General features: G+C 41.7%; 1 protein-coding gene across 11 annotated transcripts in view; it reads left to right on the top strand.

Moving 5' to 3' along the window:
* Positions 1-18383, top strand: part of SERGEF (secretion regulating guanine nucleotide exchange factor) — a 188092-nt gene that overhangs the window by 62200 nt on the left and 107509 nt on the right. For 2 of the 11 annotated variants that reach the window (XM_053291968.1, XM_053291961.1), the window contains exon 10: positions 13121-13202. The exons of the other annotated variants lie outside the window; for them this stretch is intronic. In XM_053291968.1, coding sequence (XP_053147943.1) covers positions 13121-13144 — 24 coding nt within the window. In that variant the 3' untranslated portion in view covers positions 13145-13202. The remainder of the gene's footprint in view (positions 1-13120; positions 13203-18383) is intronic. 11 annotated transcript variants of the gene reach the window in all.

Genomic DNA, 18383 nt, shown 5'->3' with positions numbered 1-18383 from the left:
CGCCAATATCTTTCTTTCTTTCTTTCTTTCTTTCTTTCTTTCTTTCTTTCTTTCTAATTCTCTAAGGCGTACCCATGGGTATTTTTTAAATTTTATTTTATTTATTGCTACATTTATATACCGCCTTTCATTAAAACAATCCCAAGGCAGTAGATCCTGTGTGTGGCAGATCTTGTGAGAGTTCATGAGCAGAATTTGTGTAGTGGAGATTCCATATGCAAATAGAGAGGAGGAACCTGTGAGAGCAGAAGCACCATAGTGAGTGGGCAGTGGGGATTCCATATGCAGATAGGGAGGAGGAGGAGCCTGTGATGGTTAAGGTGATTGGCATGCAACTGTTACTGGTTGGAAGATGTTCTTGATTGTAGAGGAGAGGAGGGAAAGATAGACAGATAGAGGGAAGGGGTCGGCAAAGAGAGGGGTTGTGAGGGAGGAAAGAGCCCCTTCAGGAGAAGGAGGTTGCTGTTCTGTAAATTAAATGAGGAAACAAGATGAACAAGACCTGTTAACTCAGGAAGTGTGTGTGTGAGAGAGAGTGAGAGAGAGAGAGAAAAGAGAGAGAGAAAAAAGAGAAAGAAGAAGCAGGGAGGGGAGAGAGAAAGAAGAAAGGGCGAGGGATGGGCCTGAGCCTGTCAGCGGCCTGAGGAGAATGAGTGGACATGGCAGCACCTATTGGCAGCAAGGAAGGGCCCGGTCAACCACTGCTGCTGTTTGGGGCTACTGAGACCATTGGCGGAGGAAGGCAGGCAGGCAAGGGACAGGCCCGGGCCTGTCAGTGGCCTGAGGGGAACAAGCAGCAAGGAAGGGCCTAGTTAACCATTACTGCTGCAGCTTCTGTGGGGAGGAGCAGGACTTGGGTGAGGGTGGGGAGGTCTCTGGGGGTAGGGGGCTGCAGCTTGGCCAATAGGCACCAGTAACTCTGCAGCCGCGACCAAGAGGGGTGAGGGGGGTGGAGTAAAGAGACGAAGAAATGACCAAGAGGGGTGAGGGGGATGGAAGCAACTGGATGGAACAGGAGGAGCAGGAGGGTGACGGTGGAGAAATCTCTGAGATGAGGTTGGAGAAATCTCTGAAATGAATGTGACCGTGGCAGGATAAATGCATGGGTTAAGCTAGTTCTTCATATTCCTTTTGGCTAGGGATGTGCATGGAAGTGTCTGGCCCGGTTCGGTTCGAGGCCAGACTGGCCTCGAATGGAACCGGGCCAGTTTGGTCCGGCCCCTTTCAAACCCACCCCTCTGGTCCGGTCTGCAAATTTTTTGATTTCTTTAAAAAAATTAAATTTGATAATAAGTACCTTTGGCCCTTTCGGGGGGCTTGCTGAGGCTGTGGGGGGGCGGGTTCCCTCTCCCCCCGCCGGCCTTCCTGATCACCACCTCGGCCAGGTAACTTGAGAATTTTTGGCCCTTTCAGACCTCCGTAAGAGTGCGAAGCCTCGCAGAGGTCACTGGCGCATGCACGGCGGCCGCCAAAATGGTGGCCGTGCACTCTTACGGAGGCCCGAAAGGGCCAAACATTCTCAAGTTACCTGGCCGTGGCAGGCTGCGGCGGTGATCAGGAAGGCTGGCAGGGGGAGAGGGAACCCGCGTGGACGCCCTCCCCCCCGCGGCCTCAGCAAGCCCCCTAAGGAGCTAAAGGTATTTATTATCAAATTTAATTTACAAAAAAAAACCCAAAAATTGTGCACCAGCCGGACCAGACCCAGCGGTCCGGTTCCAGCCATGTTACTGTGGGACAGTTCAAACGTCATGTGGAAATATGGTTAAACCGTGGTCCTACACAATGTTATTCACCCCCAGCACAGTACCTCCAGTGACTGTTGCTGGTGTCTAATGTTTCTTTCTAGATTGTGATCCCTTTGGGAACAGGGAGCCATCTTTCTTCCTTCCTTCCTTCCTTCCTTCCTTCCTTCCTTCCTTCCTTCCTTCCTTCCTTCCTTTCTTTCTTTCTTTCTTTCTTTCTTTCTTTCTTATTTATTTATTAATTATTTCTCTCTTTAAAACTGTATATAAATATTTTGTTGTTGTTGTCCTTGAGCCTCAGGAGTGTGTACTTCCTCTTACTGTGTCCACAAGAGTTAGAATAAACCAGGATAATTCGTGACATCCAATTAATCATGAATTGGTTTTTTTTTCTAACCTAGTTACTTGAAATAAATTGTAACCTGCAACAGTGAATTACAGATTAGGGTTTATTTCAAGGCGGTTAGAATAAACCAAGATGGGTTAGTTTGGACATCATGACTGATCTTGTTTATTCTAACCTAAGCCAGAAGTACATGCTCACATAGATAGGGGAACGGGGAGTGCTCCTGAAGCTCGGGGATGCCACGTCAGGGATGCTTAACTGTGATTCCACGTGATGCCTGAATTATTCCAGTCTCTGAGAACTGAATTCAGGTTGGCTAGGATTCAAGTTAGTACCTTTTATTTATTTTTATTGTTAGAGTTCTATATCACCTTTCATTAAAACAATCTCAAGGTGGTTAACTATAACCTTGCATTATTGCATTCTTTCTCCAGATTTTGATTGATTCCTTAACTCATGGATCATGATGTCTTACACTTTTTGTGTTCTAAGCTGAATATCATCCTGTATCTGCTGTTTCCAGCCCTTTGAACTGTAGCATCTCTATAACTACTCTTGGTACCTGTACTGCCTCCTGACTCATCATTCGGATTGCAACACTTTCATGATCTGCATACATAAAAGCTGGGTTTGTTTTGTCACTGTCAGAAATTCAGTGGGATATACAGATGCTTGCAGTCTTGTACCTTGCCTGAACTTCTGCTTATATTTATTTATTTATTTATTTACACAGTCAGACAGGTGTTATTGACTGGTTTGTTTTATCCAGACATCGAGTATGTCCAAAGGACCTGGGATGGCTGAATTTTATTATCAATGTTGTTGCTGTTATTATAGATATCGTCGCAAAATATAGGCTGTTCCCAGTAAAGTTGCCTTTTGTAATTGGCTGATGGTGATTTCTGTGGCCCCTATAGTGTTGAGGTGCTCTTCAAGGTCTTTTGGAACTGCACCTAGGGTGCCAGTTACTGCTGGGATTATTTGGGTCTTTTTCTGCCACAGCCTTTCAATTTCAGTTTGTAGATCTTTGTATTTTGTGATTTTTTCTGTTTCTTTTTCTTCTATTCTGCTATCCCCTGGTATTGCTATGTCGATTATTTTGACTTGTTTTTCTTTCTTCTCGACTACAGTTATATCTGGTGTATTGTGTGGCAGATGTTTGTCTGTTTGTAGTCGGAAGTCCCATAATATTTTTGCATATTCATTTTCTACCACTTTTTCAATTTTATGGTCCCACCAATTTTTGGCTACAGGTAGCTTGTATTTTTTGCAGATGTTCCAGTGTATCATCCCTGCTACCTTGTCATGCCTTTGTTTGTAGCCAGTCTGTGCGATCTTTTTGCAACAGCTGATTAGGTAGTCCACTGTTTCATCTGCTTCTTTACAAAGGCGACACTTGCTGTTTGTGGTGGATTTTTCGACTTTTGTTCTTATTGCATTTGTTCTTAGTGCCTGTTCTTGCGCAGCCAGTATTAAACCCTCTGTTTCTTTCCTCAAGTTGCCATTCTTAAGCCATTGCCAGGTCTTGGTGATGTTTGATTTTCCATTTATATTGTGCAAATATTGACCATGCAGTGGCTTATTTCTCCATTTTTCTGCTCGGTACTTGACTTGTTCTTTCTTGTAGGCCTGCTTTGTTTCATTGGTGTTGAATAGTTTCGCATTATTGACCATTGTAAGTGTATCTTCTTCACTGCCCTTGATATATTCTTCAAGGCCTCTTTTCTCCTCCTCTACTGTTTGTTGGACTTGAAGCATTCCTCTTCTACCTGAGCTGCGAGGGAGGTATAGCCTATCTACATCACTGCGGGGTGCAGAAAATGATTGATGGTCATTATTTTCCTGGTCTTATGATCTAGCATCTCTAGCTCTGCCTGGGTCCAGTCTATTATTCCTGCAGTGTATCTGATAACAGGTATAGCCCAGGCGTTTATGGCTTGTATGATGATGTTGTTGTTATTATTCATATTTTTATATTGCCCAAAACTTACATCTCTTGGCAGTTTACAACAAAATAAAAAACAGAAAGTAAAACATTAGTTAAAACAAAAACAAAAAGTTTAAAACATTACAACAATTTAATTTTTAAAAAACAATATTGTAAAGCAGCATTAAAACCATTAAAACAATATTAATTAAAAGCCTTATAGAGCCCCCCCCCGATTAATAGCAGGAACTTTTCCTTAAACCGAATTACCATAATTTTGGATAGAAAGGCCGTGGTGGGCATGTTATTAAAAGTTGTTTATTGCTACCTGCGTTGTTTATGCTAGAATCAGGATCAAGCTGTAGTAAAATTTTAACCATTCAACTCAGCTGAAAAAATAATGCATGATCTAGAAAGTGGGGACTCTATAGTTTGTCATATTCAATTAAAGCAAAAAATCCTTTATCTGTAGTTATGGGTATGGCAGCTCCAAAAAGTGAGGAAATTTGATGCCTCATGATGTTTACACCATGGGTTATGAGACCTGATGTCCAGTCTGAGATATAGTACTGGCCTACAAAATCATAACTGAGGAATTAGTGTTACAGCAATGGTTAAGAAGAATTTGGTAACAGGTGTCTCTGAACATATGGTGAGTATTGTTATCTTGGCAGCCAACAACTACGATCAGCACAATAAGTAAAAAAGGGGACACCACATCATATACTCAGAGGCACAAGCTATCAAATGATCCTGCACTTGCTGTTACCACTAGCCTACATAGGTAGTGGATTGGAGCATGGAGGACCTAGCCAAATTGTCTATTCATGGATATCACGGAAAGTGATACCTGTACACATACTGGTACAATACCTCAGACTGGAATGGACATCAGAACTCATGCTTCCATGGCATGAACATCATGGGCCATTGAATTTCCTTGCTTTTTGCAGTTCAGTCAAATCTGTCACACCCATAACTATTCCTGTAAACCAAAGCTGTTTGTTTTTTGTTGCTTTAATTGCATTTCCTCACTTTTAAAAATGAATGATTCCCTATGTGCCACACTTAATATAAGTGTGTTTAGTTCCGGGAAAGTGAAAATACTGCTTTAGCATTGCTAGGTGTAATAAAGAGGTATGCATGAGTGCTTGGATATTAAATAAGTCACAACTTTATTTGACAGACAAAGTTGTGGCTTCTTTTAAATAGGGTGTTAGGTTACAATGGTTGGCGCAGTTTGGTCTGAATTTGAACCAAATTCAGACTGAACAGTGAGTCTCCGAACTGGTTCGATTGAATCCATCGGTTGAGCTGGTTGGGTTAGGTTGACAAACTGCCTTGATCTGGTTCAAAGTGGTTCATGATTGAGCTGCTTGAACCAGCCCGGCTCATGGAGGACTGGTTCACCATCGAACCGGTTATGCACATCCCTTGTGTAAGATTACAATAACTATCGTTCTGTTTCATTGCATAACAAAAGTGACATATGCTTATACGTTTCTTATTGTATGGAGAATGTCCACTTGCTGCATTGTGTTCTGCTGTGTTCTGTGTTCTGCTTGTGTTCTTATTAAATATTTTTTATTGTCATCTTATTAAATATTACTGTGATAGCACTATAAGGACCTTAGGCAAATATTATGTTTCATTCCCTCCCCAATAAGCACAACTTCTTGCGAACACTTAAGCTATCACACACACCCGCAAAAACTATAACATATTCCCAATAATCCTCTGCACTAGCTTAGTCTGAGAGAGAAAATGCACTGCTTATGTGATTCCCTTCCACTTCCTGCTTTTCTACAACAACAACCCTGTGAGGTAGCTTAGGTGGTTCTTTATACTGCTGAGTCAAGAGACTTGTCCGCCATTCTCCACCTACCAAAAGGAAGTACTTTTTCACACAGTGCGTAATTAATGTATGGATTTCTCTGCCATGGGATGTGGTGATGTTCACTAGCTTGGATGGCTTTAAAAGGGGCTTTACAAATCCATGGAGGTCAGGTCTATCAATGGCCACCTCCAGCCTCAGAGACAAGATGCCTCTGAAAACCAGTTTCAGGAGAGCAACAGCGAGAGGGCATGCCCTCAGTTCTTGCTTGTGGGCTTCTCAGAGGCATCTGGTGGGCCACTGTGGGAAACAGGATGCTGGACTAGATAAGCCTTGGGCCTGATCCAGCAGGGCTGTTCTTGACTTTCCAATCGCCAACCCTGAGAGTTTCCTAAACTCTGAGAAAGTGTCATTCATCCATTTCCAGTTCATTAAACTAATAAAATTGGATGCCAGTGGCATATATAGTCATACACATACATAATAGCTTATATGTATCAGGGCTGAATGATTTGCCAGAGGTTTTAGAAGTCAGTGCTCCCTTTTCTCTAAGTGGAAAAGGTTTTACCTGCCCTTCTATAGTGTGCTCAGGAAATGATTGTATACAGGAGCATTCAGACCAGACACTAGGTGTCAGCTGATCCATGCAATCTTAGCCAGTAATTGGTAGAGGGTGAGGAGCTGTACTGATAAATTTCACTGCAGCTTGGTTGCTAGGGAAACTGCTTCTTTGGTGCATGTACTGTGTGTGCAGAGCCCCCCCTCCCCCTGTGTGTATCATATGGGTTCTGCTTCATAGGCACTGCAGCACTGCAGCCTCTGGAAAAGTGCTGCTGTAACTGCAGATGATCTATCTTTTTTTAACAGGAGGCCAGTGGGCATTGTAGATGCTTAAGTTAAGAAGGATCTTCTTTTATGATGCTGTCAGTTCTTCTGCTTTTGTTGTATTTGGGCAAATCACAGTGCTGAGAAATGAACTAGTCTTAAAAGCTTGTACCCTGGCTCAGTGGATAAATCCTGACTGACAAGCATGATTATTGTCAGAAGGCCCACAGTTTTATATGAAAAAGCAGATACTGTAGTTTTTGTTTTCTTTGAAAATTGGGGTGGTGGTGGGGAGAAGTATTTCTTGCAGCAGGTTCCCTTTGAAGGTGTATATGCTAAGAATTTGAGAAGACTTCAGTAGCAGCCTGCACTGTAGCTCAGTTCTCTTGGGTACAGTGGGGTATTTAAGCATGAAGTGTGTGCTTGAACATTTTTGTTACCCACATTTGTAATCTTCAAGCATAATATAGGGAATTGACCACAGAATTGACATTTGTAATTTTCAAACATTATGTAGGGAATTGACTATAGAAATATTGGCATGCATCTGTAAGAGAAGTCCTTCTATTTGAGCTCTTTTAAAGGTTCTGTGAATCACCTGATGTTGAAGAAAAAATCCTCTATTTTTGTTTGGGAGGAATTCTGAGTAATGTGATCAGTTCACGCTTTCTAAATGTTTGTCAGTAGTCCAGTATATGGGATCGTATACTAAGAAAGCTTTTTCCTCTGAGTAAGCTCCTTCTTCTGGAGGAAAGAAAACTCAGCACACAACCTATGAACTTTGTCTCCTTTACTGTGCCTGTAACAGTAAGGAGCCCTGTTTAAACTAAGAATAACTTTGTCTTCTTCAAAGCCACTAGATTTTGGCATAAATATTAGTTAATTTTAATATGTTACACCCCACCTTTTGATATTAAAATAAAGTCAAAATGGTTTATAACATTTGAAATAATAATACTCAACACAGATACTCAGTTTAAAATAGCAAATAATTACCTACACAGAAAATACAAAACACAACAGAGTAAAAAAAGCTCACTTGTCTCCAGTGCTCACCTAAAAGTGAGCAATGAGAGGGTCAGGCATAGGGCATTCCACATCTGAGGTGCCACAGCCAAAAAGGACTTGTCTTCCACGCCCATGTGCCACACATCCAATGGCAGAGGGATAGAGAGAAGCGCTTCAGAGTGAAGTTCTCAGGCAGGCATTTCCAAAGATACTTCTAGTTCTAGACCATTTTGGTGAAATTCATGCATGTTGTGTGTAGCAGGTTCTGTCTGCTAGTTATGGACAAAACCCTAGTGTCCATGTTTTGGGCCAATGGAAATTTTTTTACTGTTTGCAGGGCCAGTCCATGTAAAGCAATCCAACCTATAAGTGATTGCAGCATGCATGAGTGTGGCTATGTCTGATTTTTCTAGAAGGGATGCAGCTGGCATACTAGATGAAGTTGGTAAAAGGCACTCCTGTTATCAGTGTGGGGAGAAAGGAACCAATTTGTTTAAATCTGAAGACAAGCAAAAGAAACATTTATACAGTGGTGTAGTGAAGGGATTGGGTGTCTGTGTTCACCCTTGTCCCTAGTGGTGCTGTTGGGTGCATGCAGCACGTGCCCTTGTGCTTGATGTCACGTGCGAGGTGGGGGACATGGCCAGAGCCCTGGAGAGCACACACATGAGCCCTCTGGAGCTTATTCCCAGCTGTGTTAGTTGCTGGGTGCACTTTTTGTTCATTTTCTTCCCTGCATAGGGAATGAACACGATGTGCACCGAACAATGAACATGGCTAGGAAATTAGTACCGGCTGAAGCTCAGGGAGTGGGCTGATTCAGGCAGCCCCCAGGAGCTGGGCAGCCCGGATTCTCTGAATCCATCCGCCTCTCACAGCTCCTCCCCTGCATTTATACCACAAATCTAGAATGAGATTCATTTTCTTCTCAAAGAATGTAGCCATAGTTACATGCCTACTCAAATCTAAGGATACTGTCCATAAGGTAAATACGATTCATACTTCTCTTTTTTGTGATCAGCAAACACATTTCTGAACATTTACAGGCTATGAAATGAAGCAACACTAATTCTCTTCTCCTATCACATATAATCTATCTATCTATCTATCTATCTATCTAGTGAGAACAAACCCTGGTGGCCTTTCAGTTCCAGGCCGTCATGGAGGAAAAAGATTATCTATCTATCTAGACCCATTTTAAACTGACTTTTGGGCAGGCTATGGAGTTGAGACTGCCTTGGTCAGCCTGATGGATGATTTCCATTTGGGTATTGACAGAGGGAGTGTGACTCTATTGATCCTTTTGGATCTCTTGGTGGCTTTCAATACCATCGACCATGGTATCCTTCTGGGTTGCCTGAGATGGTTGGGATTGGGTGGCACTGTTTTACAGTGGTTCCGTTCCTACGTCTCTGGCAGATTCCAGATGGTGTCACTCCCCATTCAGCCATGATATTAGCTGGGTGACTCTGGGCCAGTCACTTCTCTCAGCCTAACTTACTTCACAGGGTTGTGGTGAGGAGAAACTTAAGTATGTAGTACACCGCTCTGGGCCAGTGTGGCCAGAACCTAAGGGGTATACTCGTGGTCAAATGGGCCGTAACCCAAAATTTGGCTTTTAAAAAGCCAAATCTGGCAACAGAGCTCTGGGATCCTTGGAGGAAGAACAGGATAGAAAATGTAAACAACACCACCAACAACAACACCAGAATTAATAAGTGAAAGAGCAAAGAAAATTAAAAATTGGACTGCTCCAGGCGACGATGAACTGCATGGCTTTTGGCTTAAACACCTAACAAGCCTTCATAAACAACTATCAAAACAGTTCAATCACATTTTTCAAGGAGGTGATATTGAACAATGGCTAACAACTGGGAAAACTCATCTCATCATGAAAGACCCAGCAAAAGGTGCAGTTCCAAGTAATTATAGACCGATAACCTGCCTGCCAACCATGTTCAAATTATTAACTGGAATAATAGCAGATGAAGTGATGCAACACTTATTAACTAACAAACAGCTTCCAGTTGAACAGAAAGGAAATTGCCCGAACACCAGAGGCACAAAAGACCAGCTGCTGATTGACAAAATGATTTTAGAAAATTGCAAGAGAAGAAAAACCAATCTAAGTGTTGCATGGATTGACTACAAGAAAGCCTTCAATTCATTGCCTCACACATGGATACTAAAATGTTTAGAAACAACTGGTGTCAGCAAAAACATTCAGATATTTATTAAAAAAGCAATGAGCATGTGGAGTACACAGTTAACAATCAATGGCGAGACACTTGGACAGGTTAGCATTAGAAGAGGCATTTTCCAAGGGGACTCACTGTCCCCTCTGTTGTTTGTAATCGCCATGACCCCACTTTCACAAATACTAAACAAAACAGGCCTCGGATACCAAACATCTAAAACATCCAGTAAAATCAACCATCTGCTGTACATGGACGATCTGAAGTTGTATGGAAAGTCCCAGTCAGAAATCGAATCACTGCTAAACACTGTCAGTATATTCAGTAGCAATATAGCAATGGAGTTTGGACTAGACAAGTGTGCTGCATTAATAATGAACAGAGGGGAAATAAGAAAAACAGAAGGAATAGAACTGCCCAATGGAAGCAAGATCAAGAACCTGGAAGAGAAAGAACATTACAAATACTTGGGCATTCTCCAGGTTGATAACATCGCACACACTGAAGTTAAAAGAAAAATGGGAAGTGAATACATCAGGAGAGTTAGAAAAATCCTAAAGTCCAAACTCAATGGCGGGAACACCATACAATAGCAATAGCAATAGCACTTACATTTATATACCGCTCTATAGCCGGAGCTCCCTAAGCGGTTTACAATGATGTAGCATATTGCCCCCAACATTCTGGGTACTCATTTTACCGACCTCGGAAGGATGGAAGGCTGAGTCAACCTTGAGCCCCTGGTCAGGATCGAACTTGTAACCTTCTGGTTACAGGGCGGCAGTTTTACCACTGCGCCACCAGGGGCTTATACAAGCCATAAACAGCTGGGCTATACCTGTTATCAGATACACTGCAGGAATAATAGACTGGACCCAAGCAGAGGTAGATCGTAAGACCAGGAAAATCATGACCATCAATCATGCTCTGCACCCCCGCAGTGATGTCAATAGGCTATACCTCCCTCGCAGCTCAGGTGGAAGAGGAATGCTGCAAGTCTATCAAACAGTAGAGGAGGAGAAAAGAGGCCTTGAAGAATATATCAAGGACAGTGAAGAAGATGCACTTCAAATGGTCAATAACGCGAAACTATTCAACACCAATGAAACAAAGCAGGTCTACAAGAAAGAACAAGTCAAGAACCGAGCAGAAAAATGGAAAAAAAAGCCCCTGCATGGTCAATATTTGCACAATATAACTGGAAAATCAGACATCACCAAGACCTGGCAATGGCTTAAGAATGGCAACTTGAAGAAAGAAACAGAGGGTTTAATACTGGCTGCGCAAGAACAGGCACTAAGAACAAATGCAATAAGAGCAAAAGTCAAAAAATCCACAACAAACAGCAAGTGCCGCCTTTGTAAAGAAGCAGATGAAACAGTGGACTACCTAATCAGCTGTTGTAAAAAGATCGCACAGACTGACTACAAACAAAGGCATAACAAGGTAGCAGGGATGATACACTGGAACATCTGCAAAAAAAAATACAAGCTACCTGTAGCCAAAAATTGGTGGGATCATAAAATTGAAAAAGTTGAAGAAAATGAAGATGTAAAAATATTATGGGACTTCTGACTACAAACAGACAAACATCTGCCACACAACACACCAGATATAACTGTAGTCGAGAAGAAAGAAAAACAAGTCAAAATAATCGACATAGCAATATCAGGGGATAGCAGAATAGAAGAAAAAGACATAGAAAAAAATCACCAAATACAAAGATCTACAAATTGAAATTGAAAGGCTGTGACAGAAAAAGACCAAAATAATCCCAGTGGTAATTGGCGCCCTAGGTGCAGTTCCAAAAGACCTTGAAGAGTACCTCAACACCATAGGGGTCCCAGAAATCACCATCAGCCAATTACAAAAAGCAGCTTTACTGGGAACAGCCTATATTCTGTGACGATATCTATAACAATTGACAATAAAATTCAGCCATCCCAGGTCCTTGGGAAGGACTCGATGTCTGGATAAAACAAACCAGTCAATAACACCTGTCTGACTGTGTAAACAAGATAATAATAATAATACATGAAACCGCTGGGAGAGATCATCAGGAGATTTGGTACAGAGTGTTATCACTATGCTGATGACCACAAAATCTATTTCTTCATATCAACTTCATCAGGTAATGGCATAACTTCCCTAAATGCCTGCCTGAAGGCGGTAATGGGCTGGATGTGAGATAAAAAACTGAAATTGAATCCAAATAAGATGGAAGTATTGACATTTGTGGTTAAGAACTTGAGAGATGGTTTAGATCTGCCTGTTCTGGATGGGGCTACACTACCCCAGAAAGAACAAGTAGGTAGCTTGGGAGAGCTCCTGGATCGAAAACTCTCTCTGATCTCTAAGGTTGAAGCAACGGCCAGGGCTGCTTTTTATCAGCTTTGGCTGATATATCAACTACACCCCTTTCTAATGGAAAATGACCTTAAAACAGTGGTACATATGCTGGTAACCCCCAGGCTTGACAACTGAAATGCTCTCTATGTGGGGCTGCCTTTGTATGTAGTTTGGAAACTACAATTGGTGCAGAATGCTACACTCAAACTGGTCTCTGGGATAATTTGAAGGGGCCATATAACACCAATCATAAAAGAACTGCACTGGCTGCCAATGTGTTTCCAAACGAAATAGAAATTATTGGTTATTACCTATAAAGCCCTTAACGGCTTGGGTCCAGGGTATTTAAGGGAGCACCTCCTTTGTCATGAATCCTCCCACCTATTAGGATAATCTAGGGAGGTCCGGTTATGGCTACCACTGGCTTGTTTGGTGGCTACTTGGGACCAGGCCTTCTCTGTGGCTGCTCCAGGGCTCTGGAATGCACTCCCTGTTAAAATCAGAAGTTAAGTTGCTTTATCTTACAAAATAATTATTAATGACAAACTGGGCTTCAAAACTCATTTTAAATTTCGCCTAGTGAATTGGCTGATTAGCTTTTAACTATTTTCATGAGAAAAAGGTTAACTAGTTTTTACTAACAAAAGTATGATCTGTCTGCCTGTAGACTTGACTAAGAGCCTAGCAATGGCTTTTTTCTCCAAAATGTTCTAATGTGTGAGTAGTGTATGCCTAGGATTGCATTTTTTGTAGACAAATTTGAGAAGATTGTCAGCCTCTACTATAAATTACTGGTTGAATGCCAACTACCTAAACAGCCTGTTAAAAAGCACATCTTTGTAACCCAGCATAGCAACCATGTATTACACTTTCCCAACTTCTCTTGTTTCACAGAAATGGGGAGAGACCACACCTTAGGGATAGAGTGCATGCTTTGCAAGCAGAAGGTCCCAGGTTCAATCCCTGGCATCTCCAGGTAGGGCTAAGAAATACTCCTGTCTAAAATGTTGGAGAACCACTGCCCTTAATGTAGACAATACTGAGCTAGATGGACCAGTGGTCTGGCTCAGTTTAAGGCAGCTTCCGGTGTACCTAAACCAGAACATTGTGCATGGCCACTGATACAAAATTGCCCAAAGTAACATTTGGATAATCCCTTGAATGGTGTTCAACCCTGTGAGTGAGCTATGCACTTCATGTTGAACACACTTAGTGATATTGGATTGCACCTTAAATTTTGATTTCTACTGGGGTTTTTTAAATGTCAGAATTATGTGTTGTATATTTTATGTGCAAAAGTCACTAGTGCTCAAGAATGTTGGAAAGGTTCGAGTTACTTGAGGACATTCTTTGTGTAACAATCAGTTTTAATCTAAATGAATTGCATTAGACTCTTTTTTTTTTCACTCTGAAAGAGCCTTTTTTGTTATCTATTTTAGTCCACATTGCATTTGTTCATTTGTGGGGGGCGGTTGCCACAAGTTCAGAATTTCTTGAGTGCACAGGACTAGTTATATAGTTTTTTGGAGACAGGGACTGGGGATCGGAAAAGCTTTGAGAGACACATTTTGGCAGAAGAGTGCTAGGTGCTTGCAAAGGAGAAGCAGGCAGTTATTACAACTGTAAATCCTACTCACCCACCATTCCTCCAGCCCCTTAGAAAACTGCCATATACTGAGTCAGACCATTGGTCTATCTAGCTCAGTATTGTCTTCACAGACTGGCAGCGGCTTCTCCAAGGTTGCAGCCAGGAATCTCTCTCAGCCCTATCTTGGAGAAGCCAGGGAGGGAACTTGAAACCTTCTGCTCTTCCCAGAGCGGCTTCATCCCCTGAGGGGAATATCTTGCAGTGCTCACACATCAAGTCTCCCATTCAGATGCAACCAGGGCAGACCCTTGGACAAGTCATGCTTGTTACCACAAGACCAGCTCTTCCCTTCCTTGTGCTGTCTTTTACAAAAACAAAAAAAGTCATAGGATTTGGCAGTATTGTCCCTCTTCTGCTCCTCTCTGTACCCTCAATCTCCTTCCATTATAATAAAGATTGTGCATGAATAGGAGCATTAAAAACTGCACCTTATGTTATGTTACTGAGGACCTTCCAAGAAATAAGAATATTGTGCATGGCAATGGAGATATGATTGCTCGCTTGTCTGGAGAACCTCTAGTATTTTGCTCCACCTGGTGCCAGTTCAGTATGTTCAGTGTTCTTCAGGCTGAACAGGGTTCGTTTGGACAGCTGGTTTATACAATGGGAGAAAAATCCTGGTTATTGTTGTGTTTGTGGGTCCAGCAGAATAGGAACAACCGAGGTAAATACAGCCACCTGCTATTTCATCTTTACTTCTTTAAAGAGATAGCCAGGAAATGGTAAATAGAATTCCGCAAAAGTAAAAGCAAAGTGTTAAAGATACATAGGCAGCAATGAATAAAGTTACTGCTTATATCATATTTCATATTTAAAGACAAATACCTGATTCAAAGGCAATAGATATTATTAACTGCCATTGACTCCCAGGTGAAATGAGTGTGTTTGGACATGCCCTGTATAAAAGATGTCATATCACTATCACAAGCTTGAAAATATTAGATTTTTTCTTCTTCTAATGATGTCTCTGTAATCTGACAGAAACAAACCATATGTTATTAGGATAGGCCATCATGTTATATAGAGAATGCAAAAGTACTTTTAATATTGATAGTGTGTGTGTGTGAATTGCACATATAGAACTTGAATTTATTTTCTTTCATCATCAGTTTTTCATAAACTCTCAGTGATTATGATTTTTAAAAAATCATTCATGCTTAATATAATTAGCATTGCTTCCTGCATAATAGTGTACACCTTACATTTTTAAGTGTTTACTTTAAGAATCTTATGTGAGAATGAGACTAGCATATATTTGGAAAAACATGTATGGAAAAACTTGGAGAAGATTGCTGGTCTTGTGTTAGCAAGCATGCGTTGTCCCCTTTACTAAGCAGGGTCCACCCTGGTTTGCATTTGAATGGGATGCTACATGTGAGCATTGTAAGATATTCCACTTAGGAGATGTGGCTGCTCTGGGAAGAGAAGGTTCCAAGTTCCCTCCTTGGCTCTACTGACTACTGATTCTAAGGGCTATCTAACACGTTCTTTTTTTGTACTACTTCCAAAGATTTGACTCTTCTCCCTGTGAAATCTTGCTTTTAATCTCACTTGCTGTTTGTTTTGGCACCCCAAGGATTGTAAAACTCAAATGTGTGGCAGGAGTGGTGTGCTGTTTTTTGGGGAAGGGCCACTTCCCTGATGCCCAGTCGCACCTTGCTCTTGTGCTCCCCAACTCAGAAATGAGTATGTGCATACTCCGTTGGGTTGCCTGACCACATCTGTGGATCTCATTAGGCTGGTGCTAACAATGCTGTTCTAATAGGTGCTTGAAACAATTGTGCAGATTTATAGCAAACTGCGACTGCTATTTTCCAGCAATATTCTGTATTATCATTAGAATATTGGGAAAATTTGAGATACCCCCAATGGGAGTAACAACTGTGCATTTGGTGCATTTTAAGTGGGTTAACCATAGAAGTTCAGAGGCACTTTTCTCCTCTCCTATTCAGAATACCAGGATCTTTAATGCTGAAGGATAAGACTTGCCATTGAATCAGAGCTGCTAGGCAGACAGGACAAAGACAAATATAGCTGTGCTCACAAGTGCATTTGAAGGGCAAAATAAGAAAAAAGAATGATAAGCAGTGACTAGAGGCAAGACTGAAGACCTGGCACAGGACTGAATGTCCACATGTAAGAGGGTGGGGGCCTGGAATACGGTTTCCAATTAAATGATGAAAATCATTTGTAAGGCTGAAACATAGCAGGCCGCAGACTGAGGTGTAGCTGAAAAGATAAAATCCAGAGGTTGAAGCATAGCTGACAGGTAAAATGGAGCAAAGCAAAGTAGACAGATACGGTTCCCATGGCAGAATCAAGGGCAGAAACCCATTCCATGTCTTTGCAAATGTGAGGGATATAGGACTAGAGTGCAGTTATACAATACTGTGTTTCCTTAAGAAATATATTTAATTGGGATCAGGAGTGTAACAAGGTTGGAGTGAGGCCTAGGACAAAAAGAGCAGATGGCCCTTGCCCCCTACCCTGCCTTCAGAGAGGAGTGAAAGGGAGAGAGCAAAGAGCAAGCTGCCACCCAGCCAATGAGCCCTCCTCCTTCAGGGGCCCAGGGACATTTGTTCAATTGTAGCTGCATCCCTGACTGGGGAATTTATTTATTTGATTTATATACTGCCCCTCCAAAAATGGCTCAGGGCGGTTTACAACAAATAAAAACAATTAAAATCAATTAACAGTTGGAATCAAAACTAAATCAATTAAACAATTAAAATCATTTAAACATTAAAAGCATTAACATTAAAATCATTTTAAACCAGCATTAAAAATTTAAACCATAAATCTAATTAAAAGCCTGGGTGAATAAATGCATCTTCAGTGCCTTTTTAAAAGTTGCCAGAGATGGGGAGGCTCTTATTTCAACTGGTAAATTAGGTAGTTATTGTAAAGTACTTTATTCACATAAATTTGCTATATAAATTTTCAAGCAATCATTCTACCTGGATTCATGGTCCTGGCTAAGTGTGCCATGTCTGTGCCGCTTACCAGCCATCTGGTAATAATAAGAGGCATCTTATTGCTAATTCATCTCTGTATATTGTATCAGAGGATGCTTCTAATTCCTGTGTGTTTAGCCCAAATTGCAGCATGCCCTCCTGCTGATTTTCCCCAATCAGCTTTGGACTTCAGATGTGTTTTAATTGGCCATGCTGAAAAAGCTTTCACAGAAGCATTGCTGTGTGGGATGAACAACACATATTTAGCCAACTGTGAAAGTAACCTAGACTGTTGTTGCCCACTGTCTGGTTCTCTCGACTGTGATAAATAGTGCCAAAACTGCTCTCTGAAAGGAGAAAAGGAGGGGAGAATATACCAGTAGACCTTCATATTGCAGGAACTCTGTGCACAGTGTGGTCACCATCTGTTCTGCTCTCTCTGTGGAATGACTCGTGAGAATTTCTCCAGCAGAGTTTCAATCACAGAGAAGCTGAATTTGTTCTTCACCCAGTGTCAAGCACAACAGCAACCTTTTTTAACTGATTCTTTTAGAGAAACTTTCCCTTCATGAATTCCACATGCTTCTGAGAAAAATCCATTCTGCACAGTGTGGAACTTGAAAGCCTCAGGTGATATTTCAAGGTTATTTTTATTAATCAGCTGGGATGCAGCAAAGTAAGCCCAGTAAATGAATTAACCCTGGGATCCCTGAAAAATATGCTGTAGTGCAATCTGTAGCAAGTAGATTGTCATTACTCTTGCATTTCTGGAGGTTTAATGAAGCACCCTTGCATGATGTAATTTCATCACAGTTGGTTGCAGCTATAAGTTCTCCATAATGAAGAAGCAAGTTGAACATTTAACTTCTAAAAATGATTTAAATGTTTAAATAACAATTAAAATTATTATGATTAGAGGCAATTATTAGACCTCAATTATTAGACCTAATTATTATTAGAGGCAATTATTAGACCTCTTCTAAAGAAGCCTGCGTTAGATCCCTTAGAGCTGAGCAATTATAGGCCTGTTTCCAATCTCCCATGGCTGGGCAAGGTAATTGAGAGGGTGGTGGCCTCTTGGCTCCAGGCGGTCTTGGAGGAAACTGATTATCTGGACCCATTTCAAACTGGCTTTCGAGCGGGCTATGGGGTGGAGACTGCCTTGGTCGGCCTGATGAATGATCTCCAGTTGGCAGTGGACAGAGGAAGTGTGACTCTATTGGTCCTCTTGGATCTCACAGCGGCTTTCGATACTATCGACCATAGTATCCTTCTGGAACATCTGAGGGAGTTGGGGGGTGGGAGGCACTGTTTTACAGTGGTTCCGCTCCTACCTCTCGGACAGATTCCAGATGGTGTCGATTGGAGATTGTTGCTTTTCAAAATCTGAGCTTAAGTATGGTGTCGCTCAAGGCTCCATACTTTCTCCAATGCTTTTTAACATCTACATGAAACCACTGGGAGAGATCATCAGGGGATTTGGAGCTGGGTGTTACCAGTATGCTGATGACACCCAGATCTATTTCTCTATGTCAACTTCTTCAGGAGTTGGCAT

The sequence above is a fragment of the Hemicordylus capensis genome, chromosome 1 (assembly GCF_027244095.1).
Source record: "Hemicordylus capensis ecotype Gifberg chromosome 1, rHemCap1.1.pri, whole genome shotgun sequence".
Taxonomy (NCBI): Eukaryota; Metazoa; Chordata; class Lepidosauria; order Squamata; family Cordylidae; genus Hemicordylus; species Hemicordylus capensis.
This window is presented reverse-complemented; position numbering and strand designations above follow the sequence as displayed.